The following is a 23,767-nucleotide window of genomic DNA, read 5'->3' as shown; positions in this document are numbered from 1 at the left end:
CACCATTTTCTGCAGTAAAAAACACAGGAAATGGTGCGGTTTTTCCGCAGCGGAAATCCTGCTGGTTTCTTGCGGAATTGCTGTAGAAATTTTCTGCAGCAATTCCGTTACATGTGGACAAGCCATTGGGCAAAAGTTTCAGGAGCTTGTAGTAAGCCCTGCAAAAGGTAGAGTAGAAGGGGTGGTGCTTAATGGAGGGGGTGTGGTTTAGTTTTGATAGGTATAAGCTGCAGTCCGTGTATTTAGGGAAGGTTTGATATGGGTGATATGAGAAAATCCTTCAAAGTAGTGACGGGCACTTGGGGTTGTTCTGTGTTCATCTTCAGCGTTCCTCTTGGGTTAATTTGACTCCATCTTCCTTGCAATGACCTTTTCTTGTCTTTCTCCTGTGTCCTTGACCCAGACCGTTTCTTCACTCGGCTTTTGTCTTCCATCTTGTACCTCGCACTCTGACTCCTGTTTCCCGATCTTGGCTCTTCTGACTGTTCTGTCATCTCGCATATTAACTCCTTCTAGCTACTACCCTAGGAATCCGTTCCAAGGGCTACCACCTGCAGTGAATTCCATCACTTCTGCATGGATCACTGGAGAAACCCAAAGGGCGCATTGGCAAGGTTGCCATCAGAGCAGTGCAGGTGGTACTGCAGTCAGGGGCCTAGGCTATGGAGTCCAAAAGAACACTTGCTTTTTAAGTTAAAACCTACGATCTCCAGTCGCTGCGTTGTACTTTTACACTTTTTTCATTTACATTAAGACCTGAAGATAACCCCTTTTCAAACAGAAGCCAGTGTGGTGATCAGCTGATCGCCGCGGATCTACTCTCCCCCCCCCCCCCCCCCGGTGATCAGCTGTTATCTTGCTACTGCAGGGGAAATGTAGAATTACATGCCAGCAATTGAACAGCTGTTCATGTAACTCATGGATGCGCCAGAGCGGGACCAACTCTCCTTTCTGGCACATAAAGGGGGGTTCCCAGCTTGGGACCCCATCTATGATGTCCATATGCCAGATTAGGGGTTATGGACTGGGTTGTCCTGATGGAACAACCCCAACCCCTGTGTGAACAGGCTGCAAAAACTGTTGGCCATATTGATTGTTATCCCACCCAAAACACCTTCTTGCATGATGATGTGCACACCAAATTTACATAATGAGGTACAATATAAAGGATGGGGAATGTGGGAGGGAGCCTGGGGGCCCTGAAGATTTGCCTATATTGGGCCCAGATATTTAGAATGTCCGCTCTGCCCGCTGGTCTCCTTTCAAGGTTCTGGGGGGCTATTGTTATATATGAGGGAAAGCAGCCTATGCATGTGACTGGGAAGTTTTATACCGAAATATAAAAATTCGACATCAGATTATGTAGATACAGTCGGTTTTGTGTTCCTAATTATCCGCTCTACACTTTTATGGTTTACATTTTTTTTTTTTTGCACAGAACCTCTACAAAGTAAAGCTTGTAAAAATGTGTAGGTGTGGTGGAGCAAACCTTATATCGGCTGTGGTTAGTGCTAGATGTTGTACTCTGCTGTATTCACACGTGTTTGCGGTGTGTACCTGCCCCCCCCAAAGATATGGCGTTATGTCTATAGGGGGCAGAATTATGATAGTTTGTACCTGTGTTGTAAAGATATGGAACATGGATAGATCTAGAAATGCATCCTGAGCAATTGTCATTCACCTTCCCCCAACTAATTCAAAGTGCATGCATTCTTCGGCAGGGGGCGACAATGAGCACAAGCTCCTCCCAGAGGAAACCGAATGTTAACTCTGTGCTCCATCCTGATGCATGATGGGAGTAATGTTCAGAATATTAAAATCCATTTAACCAAATTTATATATTAAAATATTTTTTCTAGTTAAAGAGGACCTGATGAGACATTTCTAGTAAATACTTGTATTCCCCATGAAATAACTATTCTAGAACATATTTTCTTAGAACTCTGCATTGTGCCATTCCTCTGTTATTCCTCCTAGAAATTTATCAATAAATTGACTACTGGGTGTAATTGTCAGAGGGGCGTGTCCCTACAGTCTCACTTTGTCAGCACTGATTGGACAGTGTCAGTCTGTGAAGGGACACATCCCCCAACTGTTAACACCCAGTTGTCAATTTATTCATAAATTTCTAGGAGGAATAACAGAGGAACAGTACAATGTAGAGTTCTAAGAAAATATGTTCCAGAATTGTTATTTCATGGGGAATGCAAGTGTTTACTAAAACTGACATGTCAGGAGAGGTAACGGATCTCCTTTTACCATCACTGTAGCACTTATGATGTTATCAGATATGACTGGTATTGTCCTTTTAATTTTTCTACCTTTTGGTACATGTCTAATCATATTCTGTTTTCACCTTCAATGTTTTTACAAGAAATTATTTATGAGTGTCCGGCCCCGTTCTCTGGTCATCGTTGGTTGCCTTCGATCCAAAAAGACATTTGAGGGGGGGGGGGGGGAGAAATTTGTGCACTCATTAATGCCTCGGGTGCCATGTTACACAGATTGCTAACCTCTGAAAGCAGCCACGCTGAGTCTTCAGAAAGTGACTTTAGTCGGGAATCCTGCTGGTTTATTCCAGATTGATCACATAGACTTTTCCCATCAAACATCTATTTACTTTTGCATAAAGTCAGTCCTAATTGTCACCAAGTCTCTGAAACCTCAATTTAAAGGGATGGCGACCTATTTTTTTCCGTCACCTACAATTACAGGTTATTATGGGAAATATAAAAATAAAATAATTTTTTTTCCCCTAAAATTAAAATCCAATCAGTAAATAAATGTCCCTTCTGTCAAATTGTTCAAATTCTCTTCCATTTCTGGGAAAGGTGGGTGACAACCAATATGCCCACCGTTGCAACTCCCACATAGGTTGTCACCTGGGTTTTCTAGGGTCCTGAAAAGCTTTTTTGCCTTGTTACATAGTGATATGGAAGCTCGTGATTGATCTCTGCATAACTAGACAGATGTTTTATTTTTGGTTGTGTAATCAGTGAGATCCAATCACTGGTAACATCACGATCATGTGAAGGATCGGGCTGGAGCACCGTTGCCCTTTTTAGTTTTTTTTTGTTTGTTTTTTTGGAGGCCCAAAAAATTATTTTGGACAGTCCTTCTATATTCGACGCGACAATATGCTGATTACATGGAGTTTTACTACTGAGACCCCCCCAGCGATCAGCTGTAATCTGTGAGCGAAGCCAACGGCAAGTAGTAATTTTTCCTGCAGCGCCACCACAGGGGAAGTGACTTATTACACAGTTTCTATTGAAATCAATGAGTTGTCCATGTTCGTTATGGACATGCCGGGTCTTCCATAATGCGAGACGTTCTTTATAGTCAGTCTCTGCTCTGGTGATAGATGAGGGTCCTGAACTATTGAGCCCCTTTTCAGAAATCCCTAATAGAGTATTTAAATAGGTTTTCTAAACCAGACAATTTCCAAATTTTGGAACAATTGGAAACCCAAGTTTGATGTTTTTATTTTACCAATTTTTTGGGCAAGGCCTGTGACTGAAAGCAGACTACAACCCCCATCCTTGTGGTTGGTGCTGGCTGTAATGTTTATATCGTTGGCCTGCCAAAATGATCAATAGAAATTAATATCAAGGTACAGAAGTCCCAGAACCGCAAAGTATAACTTAATAAGAGGGGAAAATTTCAAAAATCACCCAATCCTTTTCTGTTACTGAAGATGATTGAATTGGTGTCTTTCAAGGTGGCAGAAGGTAGTCCCATATATGTTATAGACAAACCCAGTAGTCCCATTGGTCTAAGAATGTGATCAAACTAATATTACAAAAGTAAAAAGTGGTTCCTAACTTTTTAAATGACCCTTTGCGTGCAGTATTGTACGTGTGATTAGTGTTATAAGACATGTAGCATTTTCTGATAGCTCTAAACTTAGAGGGTTAACTCTGGACGACGCCGCTCCAGCACCCTGTGAATAAACCACATCCAAAAATATTCATTAGTGGAGTATTGATCGTGTTGTGCTGGAAGAACACGCAAAGCAATGAAGGAAAAACACTAACATTACCGCCTGCTCTCCACAGCTGCCACCTTCAATGCCAACAGTCGTGGGAGCCCGCACATGCAGCATCCGCAAACCGCACAAGGTTTTACAATGCGGTTTTTGGCCAAAAATAGAGGGGTAGCAGGAGGAGCTGAGATGTCTCAATTATCGCCCATGCCCGGTGATGCGGTGATATCTGCCTCCAGCTTTAGGCTTTGTTCACTTTGCGTGTACCGACGTATACCTGCCCGATGGATGACAAAATTACGCTCTTGGCATTCGTCGTGTCTTTAGGGTTTGTGGACCCGCTAAGCTTATCTGGTCTATTAACTCCTTAAGTTTTGATTTTGGCATAACTTCTGTATTTTTCTGTTTTTTGCGGGTTGACTTGTAGTTTTCAGGGGCACCATTTTGGGGTACATATGGTGGGGAAAAAAACAGCAATTCCGCCATTGTTTTTTGCGTTTGGAATTTTCACTTCACCATGCGGAGTAAATAACATGTTACCTTTGTTCTATGGTTCAGGACGATTATGGGGATACCAAATACGTCTAGTTTGTTTTTTTTGTTTTTGTTTATTTACTTCTTTTGCACAATAACGTTTTTTTTTTGTTTTTTTGTTTTTTAAATAATTTTGTTTTTGCATCGTTTCATTCCATGACCCATAACTTTTTTTTAAAAAACGTTTTCAGTCGATTTAGCCGTATGTGGTGGTGTTTGCAGGACGAGATGTAGTTTTGATTGGTACCATTTTTGGGGACATGGAACTTATTGATTTACCATCTTATTTTTTTTGGTGGGAGGATGGGGGGGACGACTATATTTTTGGTATGGCATTCACAGTGCAGTTTAAAGAGGCTCTGTCACCAGATTTTGCAGCCCCTATCTGCTATTGCAGCAGATCGGCGCTGCAATGTAGATTACAGTAACGTTTTTATTTTTAAAAAATGAGCATTTTTGGCCAAGTTATGACCATTTTTGTATTTATGCAAATGAGGCTTGCAAAAGTCCAAGTGGGCGTGTATTGTGTGCGTACATCGGGGCGTTTTTACTACTTTTACTAGCTGGGCGTTCTGATGAGAAGTATCATCCACTTCTCTTCACAACGCCCAGCTTCTGGCAGTGCAGACACAGCCGTGTTCTCGAGAGATCACGCTGTGACGTCACTCACAGGTCCTGCATCGTGTCGGACGAGCGAGGACACATCGACACCAGAGGCTACAGTTGATTCTGCAGCAGCATCGACGTTTGCAGGTAAGTCGATGTAGCTACTTACCTGCAAACGCTGATGCTGCTGCAGAATCAACTGTAGCCTCTGGTACCGATGTGTCCTCGCTCGTCCGACACGATGCAGGACCTGTGAGTGACGTCACAGCGTGATCTCTCGAGAACACGCTGTGTGTCTGCACTGCCAGAAGCTGGGCGTTCTGAAGAGAAGTGGATGATACTTCTCGTCAGAACGCCCAGCTAGTAAAAGTAGTAAAAACGCCCCGATGTACGCACCAAATACACGCCCACTTGGACTTTTGCAAGCCTCATTTGCATAAATACAAAAATGGTCATAACTTGGCCAAAAATGCTCGTTTTTAAAAAAATAAAAACGTTACTGTAATCTACATTGCAGCGCCTATCTGCTGCAATAGCAGATAGGGGCTGCAAAATCTGGTGACAGAGCCTCTTTAAATAATGTGTGCACACCTCCCTCTGTCACCTCCCTCTGTCAAACCATTTAAATTCTCTTGACTGCAGCATTTAAGGGGTTCAACGGCCAGGATCGGAGTTCTCATAAGGCTGTTGCATCGGTAACTAGGCTGTCCGTCAACGCCGGGCCCCTGTTGTGATCATTCTAATGTAACTACGTCTTATTGGTTTAACGGGTGAAGCCTCAATATGACCTGTTGTAACCATTGTTTTTAGTATGTTTACTACCTCACTTGTTTTATTGCAAAATTCCTTTGTTCTCAATAAAAAAAAATATATATATATTTATTTATTTTTTTTAAAAAGCCTATGCATCTGGAGTATCTTCTAGCGCGTATGCTAAACTTGCACCCCGAACATGGTGTGAACAGAACCTTACAATAGAGGTGTTACCTGCCCTGCGATGATAATGAACTGATCCTGCCCCCAGTGTACACAGCACAAGCTGAAAACTGACCGGAAGCGTGAAAACGGCAATTTTTCCGTGGGTTATTTTATTATATGAACAGTGACGTGGAAAATGAAATTAAAAAAACACCAAAATCTATGCTTCATCCAATAGGACCGTTTCTGACGATACGTTTCCTTGAAGATAGACGTTAAACGTCACATAGAAGATACATAGACGTTCTGGCTGGATTGATTATGGGCAGACCACCTGACCTTACACTGAAAGCTAAAGTTAAGGTCCTATTACACGGCCCAACGAGCGCTGATCAACGAGACAGCTCGTTGTTGGGCGTTCCTTTTTACAATGAGCTATGACCAGTAATGTATAAGGATGAGCGCGCGTTACTCTGATCGTTCGTCCCCGTACATTTCTATCATGTCGGCATCATATCCCCATGTTTATACAGGAAGATGTGCTGCCAACAAGGATAATATTTTATGCTGCCTAAACTATACGATCAGCCGATGAACAAGCGTTCTGTGAACGCTCATTTGCCCGATAATTAGCGAATGTCACCAGATTAAGTGAAACTAAGGACCCTTTTACACCGGAGATCGGAATCAACAAGTCTTGGTCACCATGGTGATGTGTGCGTCCATTTTTCACATGGTTTAACAGACCGTTTCGGATTTGCTGAGGGGATAATTCTACGGAAACGTTTACAGATCTTAAAGACACGATTGGTTGGATAGGGTTCAAATTTTTTGAGAAAACCTCTTGTCGGTAGGAACAAGACTGGGGATGACGTATAACGATAGAAATACCTGCTAGAATCTGTCCCAGGGTGAACTTTGGCAGATAAAGGTTTTCTCAAGAAGTCTAATACCTGGAAAAATGCAATATGGCAGAAACTTTACATGGATGGGACCGCCGCTCTGCTCGAATATCATTTTATGCCACTGTCCTCTTTTTTTTGTTCCACTGACATATCTATGGGGGCACTGTGGGGCTCCATGAGTACTATTTTAGGCAACTTAAAGGGGAAATCCGGGAATATCTATTATTGTGTTATACCAAGTGCAGGTCTGAGGGGCTGCACTTGGTATATCTGGGTGAATGTCTGCTATTCTTTTTGGTGCTCTTTGAATCCCTGTGATGTTCACTGCCCCCCAGGCCTTGTACTAGGCATAACTCTCAGAGGGGATTCCAGTTGCCCGGGACTTTCATTGCAACTCCAGTTCCAGGCCCCTCTATCCTCCCGACTCAATTGTATTGAGTCTTAGGACGCAGATACAATGGACAGCTCTGGTGAGGCAATACGTCCCCTTCCCCACCATTCTGCGCTTTTTTTTGTAATGCAGGCGGTGTGATGACGTCATCGTGCCGCCTGCGTCTTTCTACTTAAAGGGGTTGTCCCATAAAACACATGTATCCCCTATCCGAAGTGCTCCATGAGAGGTTTGGGACTTCCGGGGTCTGTGTCCGGCGTCTCCATAGAAATTAATGGAGAGCTTGTGCACATGCGTGACTGGCGCTCCATTCATTTCTATGGAACTGCCGGACACACAAGCCCGACACAACCCCCGAAAGTCTCAAGCTTCTCATGGGGCACTTCGGGGGACTTTCGATTCCCTGTTCTCCTTATCGCTGGTGGTCCCAGCAGTCGGACCCCCAGCGATCACACATGTATCTCCTATCCTGTGGATAGGGAATACATGTATTTTGTGGGACAACAAGCATGGTCAGAAGAGACCAGGCCTGCATCGCTGGAGGACGGCGTGGGAACGGGAACAGGTGAGTATTTGTTGTGGGGAGCACTTTCTACAGGGGGCACTGTGGCACTTTCTACAGGGTGCAGTGTGTTTGGCACTATCAACATGGATACTGTGGCACTATCTACAGGGGGCACTGAGTGTGGCACTATCTACGCTGGTAGTGGTCAGCAAGTAGTGGTCAGCACATATCCACTAGCTTATTCCTTTATAGTAGAACTTGTAATATCAAGAGCTAGGCTGGTTTTTAGAGAGTAGCGGGAGCGCAGCGAAAATAACTTGGTTCAAAAAGTATGCATTTGAAAACCCCTTTTAAAAATCCTGCGTTTGCCCCCTGCTTAGTGCATCAATTGTACCCAGATTGCTCCTTTTTAAGAGGTAGGTATTCTCATCTGAGACATATATGGCATACCCACAGTATATACCGTAATGTCGATCAGAAAAATACTACTACTCCCCTGTTTGACACACCAGAGAAGAGACGATGAGGTGGCTGCTCATGCACACGTCTAGCTCCATTGTAGTTATGGGCAATTTCAGCTACAGTTGACATAACGGCAGTGGTATACCCGCCATGGAGACCGGGAATGTGACTGTTAGGAGGGGCCCGGCACTGAACTGCTCCAGGTGACACTTTCATAGCTGCCACTAGGTGGAGCTTATTACTTACAGATGTATTGAGCTTCCATGGAGTTGAATACTAGCTGCATCACTCTGTTTGCAGGTAACTCCCTCTAGTGGTGGCTGCATGCAGACAGATGTCATTTATTAAAGTGGTTTTCCCACCGGTGACATTTATGACATCCACCAGATATTGCATAAATGTCAGATAGGTGCGGGTCCCACCTCTGGGACATGCACCTATCTCTGCTGCTCTGTGTTGCAGGTGAATTCCGACCATAAAGAAGGAAACCGCGTCGTTTGCTGAGCAACGCTGTTTCCGTAACTCCTATAGAACTGAATAGTAGTTCTGTAAACCGTGTAGCTCGCATGCTACGCTGCTTTCTTAACTGCCATCCACTACTATGGGACTTACGTAAACAGCGCAGCTCAGGAAGCTACGCTGTTTTCAGGACTCCCGACCATAAAGTCAGGAAGTGGCCGGGAGGCAGCGAGAGCAGAAGGTAGAACGGGGTTCAGGGGGCCCCGTTCTAGAGATAGGTGTAGGTCCCAGCGGTGGGACCTGCATCTAACTGACATTTATGACATATCCTGTAGATGAAAACACCTTTAAGTCCGGAAAAAAGGGCGCCCCCTATATAGATATATTATGAAATTAATAATAGTACATTTCCTGGAGCTCTTACTGCAAAATCGGGCTATTCTGAGTTTTGTTATGGGGCACTTATTTCTGTGTACAACAAACATTCCTCCCCCTAAATGTTGAATCATGTTTTTGTAAAATAAAAACTTTGCTAAACATTTTTTATTTCAACTTCACGTCCCTCATACTTTTTTACATCGACACAAATTCACCCCCCCCAGGTGGCGTCTGTTCTCATTATCGCCCCCTGCTGAGAGCACCTTGTATGATCTGCCCGGTGGAGCAGTCTCATGACTTGACTTGATTTCCCACTCTTTGAATGACTTTAGCTTTCCTAGAACTGACTGCAGCCTTACCGCCCCCTAGGGACAAGAATATGGAGCTGAATGTATAGGAGAATTTATATATCAATATGAAGCGGGTGAAAACATTTAGGTAAAGTAGAATCTCCCAGTAATGTCACTGCAGTTCTAGACGTGAAGATAAATCATATTCTTGGTTTCTATTGATGCATTTTCCAAATAAATCCCGTGCCGCTTTCTAAAGATTAATTGGGGTGATGGTTTCAGCTGGAAAAATCACTAAATGTTCTAGAAGTGCAATTGTAACGGTTAATTTTAAGTTGTAATTGAAATGAACAAAGCCAGAAAACGTGTTACCCTGTTCAGGCTCAGCGAACCACATGATAATGGATTGGACATGATCGAGCTCACACATGACCTTCATTACAAGTTCTCTTACATTAACACTGTCCTTGCCATAGGGTCTAGGGACGGTTGCTGGGAATAAATAGGTTTGCAAGGTCCAATAGAGCAATTCGGGACCATATCCACAAGACCGTGATTTGTAACTTATCATATGTTCTCCTAAATCCCTCTTAGGACTCATGCACACAGCCATATTACAGCTCCGTACTTCTATGGGTGCCGTATTATGGCAAAATGCAAGTGTATGGGGCCCATACTGCACCTCCGCAATGCTTCTAGGGAAGAATACCGCCATAATACGGGCGCCATAATGCTGTACAGAGGCACCATACTGCGGCACACGGAGCGCCTATATCAACATATGGATGAGGCCTAAAGAAATTCTGTAATCTGAGTGGTTGGCTTCCAGTCGATGTATCTGTAGGTTATAAACTCCAGTCTTTGAAGACTAATTCGAGTTTATACTTTCCCTGTATGGCGTTTAGAATACGTTAGCGGATATATGTAGCAGTGTGGGGTTTGTTGCATGCTGCAGAACGGAGTTTGTAACTTGGCACCACTCATTGTGAAGTGGTTTGATGTGTGTTTTATATGGGCATTCTTGGTGGGGCCCCTTTCTCCGTAACCGAATCATATAATGTGTGGATAGTGTTCGCTGGATATAGACATTAGTTGATCGTTGGCAGATCCCACTGATGTGAACAAGACCTGATGATAAATGGATGTGTATGAGGGCATTACAAAATCTTACAACCTGGTGAGAGGGACTGGAAGGACCGGAGAAAACTGGGCGTTGAAGGCCCCTAGGGGGCGGCCCCTTGACAAATGCCTCTTTTGCCCTATAATCCAGTATTGTGGACACTGCTACGTGATTGGAATGATGGATACTACTATGGCTGGTCTGTAGGTTGGTTTTGGAGGTGGAGCCCCAGTAAGGCCCTGTTCACATCACGTTTATGATGTACGTTTAGCACATACGCTTGGGAAGCTCTGGGCTTAGAAGCTAAACCTGTCCATAGGATTCCATTAGCCCGACGGAGGCCAAAAGTAGGGGTGGTAATGGGGTACAGCATGTCCATGGAGAATTTCCTCATATGTCTCCGCTTCCATGAGTATTTTATTTCCATTGCGCTTTAAGAAAGCGAATCCTGAGGGAGAGTTTAACGTTTTGAGATTGTCTGAATAATTTTTCTGCTCCGAAATGACCGTAAAGACGCCACTTCCCAATCTTTTCCTATAAATGACAGACATTTACAATGTCATTACCGTCTAGAGATTTACTAGATATGTAAGTGCTTTTAGAATCCGCTCCTAGTATTACTCAATGTTTCCCTATGGGGAAAAAGAAATGACCTTTTTTTTTTTAACAATCACAAAGTCACCCATGGCCTTGATTCCTATAGATAAATATTAAGGTTTTACATTTTTTTTTTTGTCGTGCACAAAGCAATTGTTACCGTGTAGCCCCGGCCTGAGAATTAAAAAAAAAAAAAGTATAGGGGATACTTGTTTGACTGCTAGGACCCCCAGTGATGTGGAGAATGGGGGAATGAAATTCCTCCGAAGTGCTTCATGAGAATGGAGCTCTAGTGAGCATGCTCGGCCAGCGCTCCATTTATTTCTATGGGACTACCAGGACCGCGGTCTCTGGCAGCTCCATAGAAATTAATAGAGCGCTGGCTGAGCATGCTCACTACAGCTCCATTCTCATGGAGCACTTTAGGGGGCCGTTTGGTTCACTGTTCTCATCACTGGGGATCCCAGTGGTCGGTCCCCCAGTGATCACACATGTATCCCCTATCCTGTGGATAGCGGATCCATGTGTTTGTGGGAAAACCCTCTAAGTCTAGGGTCACTGAGATCGTCCGCTGTTTATATAGGGTAAAATTCCTACTAATCCACCATTAATGAGACCTGATAGGTGCTGGATTATCAAATATTCTGGATTATTGGCTGGTATTTGAAAAGTATAAAAAATTCACGGGTACCAGTACAGAACCTTGAGGAAGGAGTCCAGAAATAAAACGTTAACACTAAATCTATTATTATTTGCGCCCGTCCACGCGGCCGTAGTACGATTTCCATTATTCAGCGCCCCCTCTGCTCAGTCTTATATTACACGTTATATTGCAGTTCTGTGTCGGATTATTGGTTGCTGAAAGAAAGGAATTTCCCTACGGTTGTCCCGTTTACACAGCCCGGCTATATGGGCATGCTTCTTTTTTTTTTCACCACAGCGTGCCCCGTCCTGTGCATTTTACTTTTTTTCTTCTAATGTTTCCTTGTTTGATTTCTAACTCACTGTGGCACAAATACCCGGCCCTGGGAGTGAGGGGGCATCAGAGTAACGTTCCTGCGTAGACTATACTATGTTTACAATAGACTTGTTCCTGGTGCTTTCTTTTATGTCCTCGTTGTAGCATTGACTTCCGCGTTGTCCTCTATACGCGCCGTAGTTACTCATTTCATGGCTGGCGGCTGAGCGTCTTGGATCCGGCACATTCTTTCTGCTTCAATGCTTGAACTTTACAAGGTCTCGGCACCGCTTACATTAAACCGCCACAACAACCTATAAATATTTCCACTTACTAGAAAGTCTTTGAGTTCCATAGACGGATACTCTACAGCATGTACTCGAAAGAGGGAGGATAGCCAAGTATAAATATTGGTTTGAAAACTATAATAACACAATTAAAATATATATATACTTAGCCGCTCAGACGGCCAAATGAGTCCACAAACAAAAGGTCAACATCCTAAGGCCCAGTTCACGCTTGAGTTTTTTGGCGCTGATTTTGAAGTGGAAACCGCGTATGAATTAGCGCCAAAAAACGTCCCAAACTGCTTCCCATTGATTTCAATGGGAGGCGGAGGCGGTTTTTTTTTCCACAGGCGGCTTTTAGCCACTTCTTGGAAAAAAAGCAGCCTGTGTTTTCTTGCCGCAATTCCGCCTCTGACCTCCCATTGAAATCAATGGGAGGCAGAAAAAGGGTTTTTCGCTGTGAAAAACGCTATGAAAGCCGTGCGAAATACTCTTTGTGAACTAGGCCTACAGCTAAATGCACACGTTGCGGAATTTGGTGCAGAAAATCCAGATCCATTTTGATGCGGAAATAAGTGCGTTTTTATGCTGCAGATTTTGTGTTTTTTTTTAAACTAGTCAGATACAATTTACAGGCGGAAACACAAGATAAAATAACATGCTGCGGATTTTAAAATACACACCACAGGTCAATTTACATGTAGAAAAAAATACAACATGTAGTTGATTTCTTGAAGTCTCATTTACTTTGTCCTGTATTACGCTGTGGACCTGCACGTAATGCGCATCGTGTGCATTTGGCCTAAGGGTATGTTCACACGAGGTCATTACGTCCGTAAGTCCCGGACCGAACACAGTGCAGGGAGCCGGGCTCCTAGCATCATACTTATGTACGACGCTAGGAGTCCCTGCCTCGCTGCAGGACAACTATCCCGTACTGAAAACATGATTACAGTACAGGATAGTTGTCCGGCAGCGAGGCAGGGACTCCTAGCGTCGTACATAACTATGATGCTAGGAGGCCGGCTCCCTGCACTGTGTTCGGTCAGGGACTTACGGCCAAAATACGTCCATCAATTACGGACGTAATGACCTCGTGTGAACATACCCTAAGAGTGTAATCCCTCTCTTTTTCCACCTTGAGGAAAAGTAACCATACGATGTGCAGACTTGTTAGATGTTGGCTAACTAAGTGTTCATTAACTGGGCTTTGTAGTTCTGCCGCCGTCTCAATCACTTCAAGCATATCGAACGGACCTGATTTAAGAGACCATGGCGCAGCACCGGCAGCGTACCGTAAAACAGTCAAGGTTTACTGATACTCGCAAAAGGAGGTATAAAAATAGCATATAGCAAACCAAATCGTGGCACGCCAAGTCTCTGCCTGACCCTGGTTTTCGCCGTGTCCGCTTCTTCCGGGGCAATTCAAGCATTTTGAACGGACCTAAAGTGATTGAGACGGCGGTAGAACTACAAAGCCCAGTTAGCTAACACTTTGTTAACCAACATCAAACAAGTCTGCACATCGTATGGTTACTTTTCCTCAAGGTGGGAAAAGAGAGGGATTACACTCAGGACGTTCGCCTTTTGTTTGTGGACTCATTTGGTCGTCTGACCGGTTAAGTGCATGTATGTGTATATATAATATATATTTTTTTTTTTATTGTTTGCAAATTTTAAGGGAATTTTTGGACAACTCTTTACTGCTCCAAAAATCTCTAGAGAGTGTGTGCGTAGTATTCATATCTATTGGGGGGCTAGGAACAATGGAATCCCGGGTGCCCATGGGGTAAGAACAATGGCATTCTGCGGGCTGGTTGGTAAGATCAATGGCATTCTGGGGGCTAGGGGCAAGCTCTATGGCATCCTGAGTGCCATGGGGGGGTAAGACCAATGGCATCCTGAGTGCCATGGGGGGGTAAGACCAATGGCATCCTGAGTGCCATGGGGGGTAAGACCAATGGCATCCTGAGTGCCATGGGGGGTAAGACCAATGGCATCCTGAGTGCCATGGGGGGGTAAGACCAATGGCATCCTGAGTGCCATGGGGGGTAAGACCAATGGCATCCTGAGTGCCATGGGGGGGTAAGAACAATGGCATCCTGAGTGCCATGGGGGGGTAAGACCAATGGCATCCTGAGTGCCATGGGGGGTAAGACCAATGGCATCCTGAGTGCCATGGGGGGGTAAGACCAATGGCATCCTGAGTGCCATGGGGGGTAAGACCAATGGCATCCTGAGTGCCATGGGGGGGGTAAGAACAATGGCATCCTGAGTGCCATGGGGGGTAAGAACAATGGCATCCTGAGTGCCATGGGGGGTAAGAACAATGGCATCCTGAGTGCCATGGGGGGGTAAGAACAATGGCATCCTGAGTGCCATGGGGGTAAGACCAATGGCATCCTGAGTGCCATGGGGGTAAGACCAATGGCATCCTGAGTGCCATGGGGGTAAGAACAATGGCATCCTGAGTGCCATGGGGGTAAGAACAATGGCTAGGGTGTAAGGTCAATGGTATCCTGGGCGCCAGGGGGTAAGAAAAATTGACATTCTGGGGGCCAGGGACTAAGGTCAATGTTATTATGGGGGCTAGGGGGTAAGCTCAATGGCATCTTGGGTCATAAGTTCAAGAAACAATGGCAACTTTTATACTATGGAGTGTCACAACAATCGTAACCCTATAATTAGGGTCTTAAAAAAATGGCGTCCCCCTGCCAGGAGTCTTAGAACAGTGGCTTCTTACTGTTCGGTCCTTGACTTGTGCTGCTCCATGGCCTGGAGTTTCTGCTTTTAGGCTTATAGTGAATGTCTTCACTTGAATATATATATTTTTGTCCTTATAGGTCTAATATTCTGCGCTGATCAATCTCTTCATTTATCTTTGTTGGTAAAAGTTAAAGTTTACCGTCTGTAGACTGAAGCCCCCCCTCTAAAATAAGCTCCAATACCTAATCCCCTAATATAGTTGCCTCTATTTTCTTCCCTCCAGACCCGGAGAGTCTCATGCAAGCTTTAGAAGACTTGGATTACCTGGCAGCACTTGACAACGATGGAGATCTTTCTGAATTTGGAATCATCATGTCTGAATTTCCTCTGGATCCGCAGCTGTCAAAATCTATTTTAGCTGCCTGCGAGTTTGATTGTGTGGATGAAATGCTGACGCTGGCTGCCATGGTGACAGGTATTGTGCATGTAAAACAATGGGTACCGCGATTGTGTATGCTAAAGCGGGGGCTTCCTGCTCACATGGCAGAGCTCGGTGTCTGATCCTGCGTCGGTGTCTGTCACAGCTCGTGTTTGCTCATTCTCTGACAATGTTATTTTCAGGCAGATGAAACGTGTATTACTGCTGAATGCAAAACAATTGTGGTTTCAATAGGACAAATGATACTGAGACGGCAATTTAACCACTTGGTAAAATAGAAAACACTGTGTACAGGAAATCTCTCCGGGTGAAACGTTTATTTAAATGTGATCTCCTTGTCCTGACGCTCCTGTGTCTGGAGCTGCAAAATCTACAAATATACCCGGGAGTCAGAGAAAGGAGGATCTTGTGTAAATATGGCCTAAATGTAGTTACCGTATATACTGATAGATAGATATATCTCACACACGCACATATATATATATATTTAGGGCTGGGCGATTTTAATCTAATGAATTCGATTAATTCACCCTCGAGGCCTCTGACGAGTCTGTTTTTGAACCGAATCGTTAAATCGGTTTTTGTTTTTTTTCGTGGCGCCGCACGAGGAAGCTCCACCCCGGCGCCGCGTCACTGCCTGATCTGCCCCGTCTGACAAGCTGCGCCCCGTTCTGTCTCTGCTTCCCCGTGGAACTGCTGTTCTGTAGTGAAGCAGAGACTCCTAGTATGTATAGCCACACCGCCCTGTAGCTACTACCCCCCCCCTGCAGATCACACCTCCCCCTTATAGACCGCAGTACCCCATCCTTCTTGTAGATAGCGGCCACTGTAGCTCCTACTAGGAGCTGAATCCCCGGTCAGAGCGTGGGCAACCTCTAGCCAGGGATTCAGCCACTAGTGGCAGCTACAGTGGCCGCTATCTACAAGAAGGATGGGGGAGTGCTGCGATCTACAAGGAGGGTGGGAGTGAGATCTACATGTTGGGGTGTGATCTACAAGGGAGGGGGGTGCGATCTGCAAGGGTGTGTGGCACTATATGGGGGCCCTATGTTACTATCTACATTGGCACTGTGTGGGGTTTTCAGGGGATTGGGACAAAAAAACACTGACAAAGGAAATCCATTTGGAGACACTGATGCAAAATGGACATGAAAAACGGACGATCAGTTTTTAATAGCCATTTTTTTCCCTGTCGTGTGACTGCAGCCTAAATGACTGACGCCAGGAGTCCTGTTCACATGTACAGTGTTTGGGCCGGAAAATCCAGCTGAAACTAGGACCGTTTTCACGGTCCAATCATGGTCGTGTAAATCGGGCCTTAATGTCATTTATTTAACACCCCATGGTGGGGCCGGTAGTGACAGGGTCCTGCTCACACTTCAAACACTAGAATGTAATCCCCCAGAGTGTCCGCTCGGCACGATCTGCCTGGCCCTGCTGCAATTTACACTGAGTTACGTACAATTATCAGGGTATGTTCACACGGCAGCCTCCGATACGGCTGAAATTACGGAGCTGCTTTCAGGAGAAAACCGCTCCGGAATTTCAGACATAATGGCATGTGCAGGCGTTTTTCGCTGCGTCCATTACGGACGTAATTGGAGCTGTTTTTCCATGGTGTCAATGGAAAACTGCTCCAATTACGTCCCAAGAAGTGACAGGCACTTCTTTGACGCGGGCGTCTTTTTTACGCGCTGTCTTTTGACAGCGGCGCGTAAAAAAAATGACCGTCGGCACAGAACATCGTAAAGCCCATTCAAATGAATGGGCAGATGTTTGCCGGCGCATTGGAGCCGTATTTTTGGACGTAATTCGAGGTTAAAACGCCCGAATTACGTCCGTAAATAGGGTGTGAACCCAGCCTAATAGTAATATATGTTAAGTTATTTATATAAAGAAAATAATTTATTAAATGACTCTTCGTATTTTTTTCAGTTTATTCAACAGTTATAAGAAAATCAAGAGTGAAATCTAAAATTGAGATTTTGTTTTTTGTCGAAATCGCCCAGCCCTAATTATATATATATATATATATATATATATAGTCCAAATGCAGATGAACGCAGCACTCCAACATGCCTATATATTGGGCCATGTGCTCGTTACCAGAGGATGAAGCCGTTCCCCAACTTGAATATAAAACGACCATAGAAGTAGTAACGGCACCAGGACTTCAGAGTAGATGAAACAGGGTGGATTTATTTCTCTGTGCGACCTTTTCGGTTCTTCAAGCTGCTTGAGAAAGGCTCTAGAGGAACGAGCTGAAACATCGCACAGAGAAATAAAGTACCTATCTTTTTTCACTTGAACCACTGGAGTGCTGCCTAATTTTTGTACTACTGTATATATATATATAATCTCACACAAGAAAATGGCGACAGCACACTGCGAACACTAATGCCACCTAAGCCACTAAATATAAATAAATATGCATTACTGCTAAATCTACCTACAAATAGGGAGGTTCTTAGTGCACATTTTGATAAAATTATGTGAGCCCACCTGCCACGACAAGGCGACCTCTGTAAGGTGGGAACCTACGCTGCACATACACCCAGAACTGGGACTAAGCCTACATATATACCTGGGGATGGTAGGATCCAGCATTAAACTAATTAAAATCACCCAGGGCAGAATGGGAGGAGTGCAAGATCATAAACTGGAGGCAGCCACTAACCCCACATATATGGATCACATGAACACAAAAAATAAATATATATATATATATGCAGTATATAACTCTATTTAGGCCATATTCACACAAATCACAGCATGCCCTATTGTTGGTGGTCCGGCTTTCTTTAGATTCTATTCTGGGAAATATTCACTAGAAATGCGTCTTCTTTAAAATTGTATTTGTGTTTTTAATATTACTACCCAATGTAAATGTACCCTATATATATATATATATATATATATATATTTACTGTGCTACATAAATGGTCCGGACATATATAATGTACTCTCTGTGTGTATAGACATGAGATAAATAACTTGATATAGATATGGCAGAGTGCGCGATGCAGGGGGGTGAGGGCGAGAAATATGAGATTTGCGAACTAGTTTCTTAATACTTTATTGCGAGTGAGAATATTTCGTTCTGGTTGATTTGTGGATTGTAGCTCATAAAATGTTAAAGATTCTCGTGAATTAATGATTTTTTTTCTTTCCCAATTACAAGCTCCAAACTGTCTCCTGGATCCAACCCATGAAGCCGATGTCACCAAACAAAGCAACAGAAGAAAGTTTTTGCACTCGGCAGGAGATCACTTCACTCTTATAAACCTCCACCGAGAATATGAACATCTGAAGATCCGCAACGCCAGTCAGTGTGAGTGCCGCACGTGATCACCGCTGTAATGACATTTTATTGTGGTCGGACCGGAGTTGTGTTAGGGGATGGAGTTAAACGTCGATCTTGGGACGACACCTTTATTACCTATTCGCAGGGTAGGTGATTGATTTCTGGGGCTCCGCCGGTCACTAGAACGGGCGTCCCAAGCCCACTGCTTTTCATTGCCGCATAGAGGAGGGGTTTGAACGTTGCGGCGGTCGAGCATGCCCTCTACCACTCCAGTGTATGGGACTGACAGAGATAGCGGAGTACAGCTCTTGGGTCAGTCCCGTAGACTTTGAAGAGCGGTAGCGCTGGTGCTCGACTGCCACTCTATTTAAACTCCACCTCACTGCAGTCATTCAGTAAAGAGAAACATGGGGACTCGGGACCCCATTCAAGTTTTCAGTGGGGGTTCCAGTGGTCAGACATTGATCACCTATCCTGTGAATAGAGGGTAAATGTCGATCTTGGGACAACGCCTTTAATAGTAGTGGTCTTCCAGTTGAGAGCCCGGTCTATTAGCCAGAGCAAAGAAACTGGGGGATCCTGACAGAACATGGATGACCCATTGATTTCTGTCATTCAGGCTGGAATCACACAAAGTTTTTGACTGTTCTTTTTAGCCAAACACAGAAGTGGATATAAAATAAAGGAGACATATCAGGCTTTAAATTTTTCTTTTTAGATCCACTTGTGTTTGGCTGAAAAAACTGCATCAAAAACTGCATGTGTGATTCCAGCCTAGACCTAGGTGTCTCCTGCTCCAGCCATCTATGGGATATAGTCAACAGCTGATGGCCAGTGGTACCAGTTGAGAATCCACAAATCCCATCAGTCGGGATATCTGTCTCATTGAAAAGTGTTGGGGGCTATCCCTATTAGGAAAACTATGGGTGAAGTCCAAGTCATTCTTTACGAGTTGAAAATTAGTGGGTTTGGCCAACATTTATCTAATGTGTATGGCTGCCTTTTAGACCCTGTTCACACTGCGTTTTTTTGCAGACAGAGAAATCTGAATTTTGAGGCAGATTTCAACCTGCCTGCACCCACTTTGCCACGTTTGGGTTTTTTTTGCAGCGTGTTTCGGCCATTGAGTGCCGATGGCAAAACAACGCAGCGAAATACAATTTTTCTGCCTACCATTGATTTTCAATTCGAGGACAGAGACGGAACCGCGGGAAGAAAGAGCATGTCTCTTTTTCCCACAATCGCAGGGAAAAAAACGCTACCCCCTCCCATTGAAATCAATAGGAGGCGATTTAGGCTGTTTTTTCGGTCGGTTTCCACATGCGAAACGGCGCCAAAAAACTGTGTGAACAAGCCCTTAGGCTCTAAATGTCAACAGGACTGGCCAACCATCTGTGTATGGCAGAGGTCAGTGGAGAGGAAGATCAGGCATGTTGGATTTCAACATGCCCAATCTTTTTCTTTGTAAGGCGATAAGCCACTGCTGGAGGCGTCTATGACCAGGGCTACACCTAGACTTTTTGCAGTGCTACTGATTGTAACTCTTGAGTGACGGCTGCAGTCCACAAGATTGTATGCAACGCAATGTTTTCATTTGGACTGTAGCTAGAGTTAAAAATCACAGTAGTGCTGCAAAATGTCTAGGTATAGTCCTGGTCCTATTCGTTTCTCCAGCGTCCGCAAGGACTATTTTTCCGATCGCGTGCACGGGGCCTTATTCCGCTGCCTTTTTCTTGAACAGATGATATTGAGAAGTGGTGCCAGGATCATCTTCTGAACTACACGGCGCTGGAGATGGCGTGTGTCATACGGTCAGAGCTCCTGGACATCATGAAGAGGATTGAACTTCCGGTTTCTGAACCAGCTTTTGGCTCGGAGGAAAATATCCTGAACATAAAGAAATCTCTGCTGTCTGGATACTTCATGCAAGTAAGCAAATAATGGCTGCCGCGCCCAGCGTGATTGTGTCTACTCAGGGTGGACGGACTGTGTTCCATCTCAAGTGCCCATACAAGCGAAGATTAGGAAGTGATCCAAGAAATAGTGGCAGCTTCTCCAGGCGATGACAATTGACGATGGATGTTTCCAGCTCGTGACCTAAATCCACCCCGCCGATCAGCTCATAATTATGATGGTTGCCAAGCGGAGGTCCTAGATGCACAAACCCTTTAAGGGTACGTTCACACAGGTCTTCTACGATGCGGAAAAGTATGTAGCGTATCTGACCTAGATCCGCAGGGAATTCCGGACGTAAGACTGCACCAAATTGCGGTGCAGAGTTTTGCCCGCTATCGCCGCTGCGGAAAGAGCATTAAACAAAAAAAATAGTCAACTTACCTGACTGGCGGTCATATACGCATCCCAACCTCCTGTGATACTGGAGCCCATGTGACCACTACAGCCCTGGATTGGCTATAGCTGCTTATTTGTTTCGGGATTCCCCCATTGGATTCGATAGGGAGGTAAAACCTGCAACAATCGCAGCAATCCCACCACAAAAAAAACCGCAACAGAGAAAACAAAAAATATTATACTTGCCTAGGAGTCCATTTCATCCTCCTGGGATGACGCTTCATGCCACGTGACCACCGCTACAGCAGTCTCCTGGGATGAGACGTCCTCCTAGGAGGCCGGCCTGCTAAGTTTTTCGCAGCGGACATTCAAAGCGAAAAACTGCACCACAGTTTAGTGAGTTTTTTTTAGCCCGGAATTCCCTGCGGCGCACAGTTCGGATACGCTGCATGATTTTACGCAGCGTATACGCCCAGTGTGAACTCAGCCGGACATCGCCAAGGAAGGTCGTATGGACTTTTTTGTTCAATTTAAAATAGGCAAGTTGTATTTTTTCCAGATGCAATTTTTGTTGCGTATTCGCAGCTTTTCCACTGCAAAAATCGCAATCTTTGCTATCTGTTGCGGCTTAACTCTCCAATGCGTTCAATGGGGGGGAAAAAACACCGCAATGGTGCAACGATTCCACAGCAAATAAAAAAAAAAAACTGCACCACACGTAAATCTATCCCCCTTTTCCTTAACAGATTTTTTCCGCAGCGTGTGGATGAGACTTGTTCAAGTCTAATCCACCAATACGCTGCAGACTTTCTGCCATAAATATCTAAAAGATACATGTCCTTGCAGAATAGAGACCCAATCAGTCTATGTATTACAGGATTGGCACTGCTGTATGTAATGTCGGACATGACTTCTCTTTCAGAAGGGCTTATCTTCATTATACAACTTCTTTAGAGTTCAATTTTTCTGGTACAGATCTCCAAATCCTCTGCAAAGACGAAAATTTCAATGCAAAAATTCTGCCACCCTGCAGCCACCACAAGGGGGAGCTAATTGTATAGTTATTTTTTGTTACATTTATAAAATCATATGCAGTTAGCTCCCCCTTGTGGCAGCTGCAGGTCAAATTTTATTTTTGTACTCAGCCTACATAGGGGGATTTAAAGGTCTGTATTACGAAAACGGAGGTATAATCAAGATTAATTCATTGATAAATCAGCACAAAAGTTTGGACCCATTTTAGTTTAAAAAAGGAAAAAAAAAAAAATGAATTCAAGGGTGGACATTTATTTTAGGCTTTTTTTCCGGTTAACTGTATATAACGCTTATGAACAAATTTTACGTTTCTCACACATTATTATTATTTTTTTTCTAGATTGCTCGAGATGTTGATGGTTTAGGAAACTATATCATGCTGACCCACAAACAAGTGGGACAGCTGCATCCAGACTCCGGGTACTGCCTCAACCACAACATCCCAGAGTGGGTCCTGTTCCATGAATTCAGCGTAGCGGATAGGAGTTGTATCAGGATTGCCTCCGAAATCTCCCCAGACCTGTAAGTATCTTCCCCAGATTGCTATCATTTCATCTAAAACTAGTGAAGTGCCCACTTTGTGTTTCAGGGTCCAAGAAATTTCTCCTAAAAAATTTTTTCGGAGGGTGGTGGGGGGCTTTTTGGGTTCTATAAGAGGCAACGCTACCCAAATGGTGCTATGTGAAGAGGACATCCTGGTGCTATCATCTACACACTAAACTGGAGCCCGTATGACCTGTTTAGTCAAGTACAAATATCCACATCCCAATAAAAATTGTGATTGCACAGGACAGGCCTGACACTTGCATCACACACTGCAGATTTTATTGCAAAAACAACCCCAATCAAATAATTAAATTATTTTCAGTTGCAGAAATTTCTGCAAAATCTGCCACATGTGAATCCTCCCTTAAAATGGGTTTCTCCAGGCTACTTTCACCTAACAGCGCCACACCTGACCACAGGTTATATGTGGTATTGCAGTTCAGCCCTGTTCACTTCAATGGAGCTGAACTGCAATACCCGATACAGCCCATAAACAGGTGTGGCGCTGTTTCTGGAAGAAAGTAGCCATGTTTATTTTTATAATCCTGGACAATCCCTTTAATACAATTGTGCACCCCCTGCTGGAGATATATATCTATCTCTATCTCTCTGTGTATGTTTTCAGGATTTAGACTACCTTTAGTACACCTCCTGTCTCAGTAATAGGATTTTGTTCGCATAGATTGCGGGGTGAGTGGTTCCTATATCAGTATATACCCACACGGCAAAAAAAGTAACAACATTTCACTTCCTCGGTTGTTTAAACTAGGATTTACGAGCAGAGGTAAAATGGGAAGGAAACGCTCCTCGGTTTTTGTGATCTCAATAAAATACAGATTATCCCGCCTGCCACGGCTCGTGACATCTTTCTCCAACATGGGGGCAAATCGGAAACCTCTGCATATATTTTGTTCTCTCCGGCCGCCCCCACACTTTTTCCCCCTCTTTATTACAGTTCTTTGTGCAAAGGATTCAGTAGCAACGAACTTTTCATCTCATTTCAAATGCAGCTCTCCGAGTCTCTGGGGGTAGACACTCTGCATATTAATC

At 44.2% G+C, this 23,767-nt stretch overlaps 1 protein-coding gene across 4 annotated transcripts in view; it reads left to right on the top strand.

The window, feature by feature from the left end:
• DHX32 (DEAH-box helicase 32 (putative)) overlaps positions 1–23,767 on the top strand; it is a 70,838-nt gene that overhangs the window by 46,562 nt on the left and 509 nt on the right. For all 4 annotated transcript variants that reach the window (XM_075843109.1, XM_075843112.1, XM_075843111.1 and 1 more), the window contains 4 exons: positions 15,385–15,576; positions 18,722–18,871; positions 20,586–20,773; positions 22,512–22,693. In XM_075843109.1, the coding sequence (XP_075699224.1) occupies positions 15,385–15,576; positions 18,722–18,871; positions 20,586–20,773; positions 22,512–22,693 (712 nt within the window). The remainder of the gene's footprint in view (positions 1–15,384; positions 15,577–18,721; positions 18,872–20,585; positions 20,774–22,511; positions 22,694–23,767) is intronic.

This window comes from Rhinoderma darwinii, chromosome 11, assembly GCF_050947455.1.
Source record: "Rhinoderma darwinii isolate aRhiDar2 chromosome 11, aRhiDar2.hap1, whole genome shotgun sequence".
Lineage (NCBI taxonomy): Eukaryota > Metazoa > Chordata > Amphibia > Anura > Rhinodermatidae > Rhinoderma > Rhinoderma darwinii.
The sequence above is the reverse complement of the archived record's forward strand: the minus strand, read 5'-3'. Positions and strand labels throughout refer to the sequence as shown.